At 52.4% G+C, this 5,551-nt stretch overlaps 1 protein-coding gene across 2 annotated transcripts in view; it reads left to right on the top strand.

Moving 5' to 3' along the window:
* The window catches only part of Grik4 (glutamate ionotropic receptor kainate type subunit 4), a 417,019-nt gene that overhangs the window by 274,720 nt on the left and 136,748 nt on the right, over positions 1 to 5,551 (top strand). For both annotated transcript variants that reach the window (XM_021205965.1, XM_029543599.1), the window contains one exon: positions 4,327 to 4,505. In XM_021205965.1, coding sequence (XP_021061624.1) covers positions 4,327 to 4,505 — 179 coding nt within the window. The remainder of the gene's footprint in view (positions 1 to 4,326; positions 4,506 to 5,551) is intronic.

Raw genomic sequence — 5,551 nt, 5'->3', positions numbered from 1 at the left:
GAGAGAGAGAGAGAGAACAACTTGTAGGAGGTGGTTCTTTTTTTTTTTTTTCTTTTGAGATTGGCTTTCTCACTGTTCTTGGAGCTTCTTGAATCTTCTAAACTGGCTTGCCATGGAGATGCCAAAACCCACCTGTCTCTCCGAGTCTGTTCTCCACCGAGCACAGATTCACAAGCCCTTACCACCACACCTGGCTTTTCAGAGTGTTGAGGATCCCAACTTGGGCCTCTATGCCGTACAGTAGACACTCGAACCCTGAGCCATGTACGTAGGCCCCGCGTTTAGATTTTGATGTTGGATCATTGTGTCCCCTGCAGAGACATCACTTAAGCATCTCTGCCTGTCTGTCCTGTGTCTATAACCAACTCTAGATCCACTTTCACAGCCTTGATGCCCTCCCTCAGGCCCTGGAGCCCCTGCCTTCTACTTCTGGAAGCCAGCCTATGCCCTTCCTCCTAGAGCAGCTGCCTATTGGGCTCCACATTGATCCACTTTGGTCCTGATGGAGACGAATGGGTTCCCCAGGCTCCTCAGCCCAGCCTTGGCGGTGTATTGGCCTTTCCTGGGGATGTGCAGAGGTCTCTGAAAGGGTTCCCTGGCTTTCCTGAGGGGAATCATTCAGGTATATAGTCTTGTATTTGGGTGGTCCCAACTTACAGTGATGTAACTTATACTTTCCTGCCCTTACCACTGGCAGAAGCAACGTGCTGCCAGTGGAAAAACGTTCTTAAGGGGCTTGCGAGATGGCTCAGTAGCTGAAGTGTGCCACACAAGCATGAAGACCCAAGTTTGGGTTTTCCAGTGCCCACATAAAAACCTGGGAGCAGTGGCACGTGCTTTACAATCTTGGCACTAGGGAGATAGGAACAGGAGAACCCCGGGCTTGTTGGGCATCGGCCTAGCTGAATTGACGAGCCTCTGGCTAGGGGAGAGGCTCTGCCTCAGAACGTAAAGCAGAAAGTGATTGTGGGAGACCCATGACATTGAACCCCCTCCCACCACCACCCTCTCCTCCACCCTACACACTCATACCATGCTTGAAATTTTGATTTGGACCCCTTCCCTGGTACTAGACCTCACACTTTTGGGGGATGCTGGGCAGTGATAGTAAGTCATGTGATCCCAAGAGGGAACCCCCCACACTAGAGCGTGCAGTATGCAGTGTTGCTAAGCCGCAGTGTTCCACAGCAGCAGTGAGTGTGTGCAGTGTGTTTTCAGATTAGGATAGCTCCAGTTGACAATAGCCTTATCAGGATTGAAAATTCAGGGCACTATGTATGCTGGTAAATATTTCATGTGATTTATCAGCAGGGGCTGTGATTTAGGTGCTGGGTGATTGCTCCTGTAAGTGTTGGTGGGGGGAAATGGGGAAAGACTTAAGAAGGGAGGGAGGTCTTCAGGAGGAGAGGCAAGTGCAACAAAGACACAAACCAGCTTTGCAGAGGCCCTTCTGGGGGACTGACACCTCGTAGCTGCATGACTGACTATCTCATAACCTTGCTCGGGATTGCCCAGGCACGGGGGCTCAGTGGGCCGGGGACATTGTCCCACTAGCTCCCTTGCCGTGCTTGAGCCTCAATATTGTGCTCATTTTTGGCCACTCCAGGTAGGGGAAGGGGTAGTTTCCTGATGGGGGATGGGTGCACACCTTTAGGGGCGCTCACTGCCTTTGTCTCTAGCCCTCCCTCTTTGCACGCAGAATATGGGGCGAAGCAGAGGAATGCGCTGTTTTTGTTTCAGGGGTAGCAGAGCAGCCGAGGGGTCAGTGGCCACCAATTGATTGGAGTAGAGTCTCTAGTGTTTCAGCAGCTTGGCTTGGGGAGCTCTTTCCCCAAGTGCCCAGGGCCCCAGGGCTAGGATGAAAGGGATGCTGGGTCCCTGGGCTGCCTTTGTCAGGTGTCACCCTTCTGCCCACCATCCTGCTGTTTTCCCTCGGGATTCCCGGTCTCACTCTACTGAATGGCTTTGCCCATCTCATAGATTTTTGGGTTGGCAGACGATTAGCCTCTTTCTAGCCAACCTCCAAAGATCCTCATTGCTACAGACCAGGCCTGTGGGGTTCACAAGACTTCCCACATTTTGCTCCCTCTGGCCTCAGTGATCACTCAATGCCAAGGGACCTGACTGAGACCCTGGAGTGCCATCACTGTGCCCTGACCTCTTGGAGAGAACAGTGCCTTTTGGGGCAGAATCTCGTGTGTGTAGACTAGCCTATGATATAACCTCACTGGATGGTGCAGTATGCCCTTTCTCCATCTTGCAGCTAGGACAAAAAGAGGCTGCTCCCACAGGAGTCTAAATCCACTCAGGTCACTAAACAAAGCGGGAGTATGATTTAACTTTACTCTCTACTTACTTTAAATGGTGAGGGCAGGATCCACTGTGTCTGCCTGCTGGATCCATTGTGTCTGCCTGCTGTCTGTGTACATAAAGCCCCCAGGGACATATCTCCTTCAATGAAGCCACACCTCCCAATCCTTCCAAAGCTGTTCCACCAACGAGGGACCAAGCTTATGAGCCTATGTGGGCCATTCTCATTCAAACCACCACTTATCACATAGCTCCTGATTGTGAAGCAAGTTATTCCAGCCCAAATCTCTCACCAGTTAGCTCCCAGATCCTTGGAGGACCTTCTCAAGACTTAGAGTGAAGTAGTGGTTGTGGGGGGGGGGGCAGGACACGGACACAGGAAAAATAGGTGAGCCACACCTTCCCAGCTTTCTCCTCCATCAGGCAGGACCTCAAGCTCCCACTCTGGTTCCTTGTTTCAAAACAAAACAAAACTACTTTTATTGTTAAACAAAACAAACAAACGCACTGAGTGTTGGCTTCCCCCACTTAAGTGTCCAGATGCATGCCCATGTCCCTGGGAGCCATGTCCCCGGGAAGCCATGTACCTGCTGCTTCTTGCTTTGTTCCAAGAGGTAGCGAGGTAACTGTGGTCTCCTGGATAAAGGATCTGGTGGAGGTCAGAAAGTGGGTTTCTAGTCTCAGCTGTGTCCCTCACATGTATGACTACACAAGTCACCATATTTTCTATGACAGAAGGATTGGGTGGATGGCCCTCAGTGCCATCTGTCAATGATGCCGACTGTCTTTAGAGGGTACAGGCGAGGGTCTTTATGGGCTACATTGATGGCACCTCTGAATTGAATACCGTGTTGGTCAGCACTGAAGCTGGCCCAGGGAACGAACAGCGGTAGAAAACCAGCCTACTGTTACTGCCCACAGCGTGATGTGCTTTCCTTACCTCCCTGCCTCCCATTCTTCTTGGAGCTTGGGAATTCTAATACTGTACAGTATTGTTATGAAGACTTACATAAGATAAGCCATGTTAAAAATTTAGTACATTAGCCAGAGCATAATAAGGTTTGATAAACGTTTCTCCTGTCGTTGCTCTGAGAGCAAATGCCTGCAGGTATCTTTCTACCAGACTCCAGACTACTGGCTCGGGGGAGATGGCTCTCCCCGCCACACGTCTGCCCTCCCCCTGGCCTGCCTTGGCAGGGACAGACAGAATGAAACCCCTTTAGTCTCAGCAATGTTGTTCTGGATCGTTTCTTCACACCAAGACCCCTGACATCTACTAGCTGGCGGGGTGGAGGGGAGGGGAGCATCCTTAGCACAGGGTCCCCATTTCCGTGTTTGGTTCTGAGCCCAGGCTCGCTGCTGTTCAAAGCCTTGTCTTTTATGATCACGATAGTACCTTGTCATAGAGCAGCCACAGGGCTCTCTGAGAATTCAAAAGGTTTTGCTAGGACTCTTTCCTGGGCCTCGGGATCTTGAGGGAACTGCTTTGCCATGGCCAAAATGGAAACAAAGGCTTTGCTTGATGGAGCTTGATGGAGCACTTCTGGGGTCTCCTGAGCACCGGGAGAGCTCAACAGTGCAGCATTTAATGGATGCACAGGCCCGGGAGCTGTCCGCTGTTAGGATTCATTCTTCTTGGAGGAGCTGACTAGATAACCGGCTACATGAGAAGGTTCTGGAAGTGAGGAAAGAAATCCAGGCCTGCTGCTCTCTGAATCCAGCTCTCAGCCACTGGGCCCAGTGCTTCAGAGAAGGGGCAGGGCCCCTCCCTGAAGGGGCCTCAGGTTCTCCTGTAAAGGTAGAGGACTGCTGGAGAGCTGAAGGGAGCTTCCAGGGGCTCCTTACCGTTAGATCACATAACTGAAGCTCAAGAGGCCGAGGGACCTGCTTAGGGTTTAAAGCTCACAGCATCGGCTCTGAGCTGCACTGCTTCACCGTATGGCCCACTTTTTTAGTGAGTGTCTGTGGAGACAGCTCTTCAGATCCTCAGGGGCTTCCTCCTCTTTCCCATCCCAGGCCTTTTAAACCTGGAGAAGCTGCTCCGGCAATTCCTTATCTCCAAGGACACACTCTCGGTCCGGATGTTGGACGACACACGGGACCCCACTCCGCTCCTCAAGGAGATCCGGGACGACAAGGCAGCTACTATCATCGTCCACGCCAACGCCTCCATGTCGCACACCATCCTCCTGAAGGTGGGAGCCTGGCTGGGGTGGGTGTGAGGAAGACGGTTCGCTCTTCTTCCCTCAGCTTTCCTGACTCGAGCCGTGGTCGTCCCTCGGTCCTGGGATGGATCTAACTCTGTTTCCGTGGACAACAGCCCCTCCAAAGAGAAGGCTGGATGAGCCTTGTCGCTCGGAAACACTTAGCACCTGGTGGGGCCGAGACACCAGTTGGACTAGAGTCAGACTTGAGAGGCTGCAGTGGGGGGGGGGGGGCACTTGTCAGGCAGTGTACCGAGAGCACTGCTCACTTGTGGTACTCAGGGCCAGCCCGTCCTCAGCCCTGACAGTGTTCCAGCAGCTTGCAAAGTGCCTCCCTGTCATTCCACAGCACAGCCCTCTCCGAGGTGACCTGAGGTGCGTATGTCATCGAGCAGGGGAAGAAGATAACTCTGGGAGGTTATCAGCTGTCAGAGGCCAGGGCAGCAGGCTCAGCATAGCTAGTGGGAGCGTCACTGACGGGGCAGGCTCTCTCTTGGCTCATGTTCCCCTGGGTGTCCGAGCAGACACAGGCACTTGGCCGTGGAGCTTTGTCAGAGAGATAGGTCCCGGAGAGAGAGAAGTCAGGTAATTAGAGTCACATGGACAGCTGGCAGCAGCTGGGCAGCTGAGGTGCCATCTGGCTCCAGTCCCTGGGCTAAGCATGTGCTTCAGGAAGCAAGCCTTGGGTCTAGGGTCTTCCTGGGCTCCTCAGCAGGCCTCAGGACTGCTCAGGCACAGTGACCTCTCTTAATGCCATTTAAATTGCACTGCCAGCTTCCACTGGGTGGTCAGGCTTCTTGTTAACCTTTGCCTGGCTGTGAAAAGCCCCCCAAACACTCCATATCTGTCTCTTTCTCTCCTTTCTCTTCTGCCTTTCTCCTCCCTCCCCTGCCCAGGCCTTTTTTTTTTTTTTCTTTTTTAATCTAAGAGTTAATAAGAGATTTGAATGAGTTCTCTCAGTACCCAGGGCTGTCCCTTCAGCCTGTTGCTATAGTAATTTTCCACAGCACCAAAGCCACATTTGTCTATGAGCACTC

Source organism: Mus pahari, chromosome 10 (assembly GCF_900095145.1).
Source record: "Mus pahari chromosome 10, PAHARI_EIJ_v1.1, whole genome shotgun sequence".
In the NCBI taxonomy this organism is placed as follows: Eukaryota; Metazoa; Chordata; class Mammalia; order Rodentia; family Muridae; genus Mus; species Mus pahari.
The sequence above is the reverse complement of the archived record's forward strand: the minus strand, read 5'-3'. Positions and strand labels throughout refer to the sequence as shown.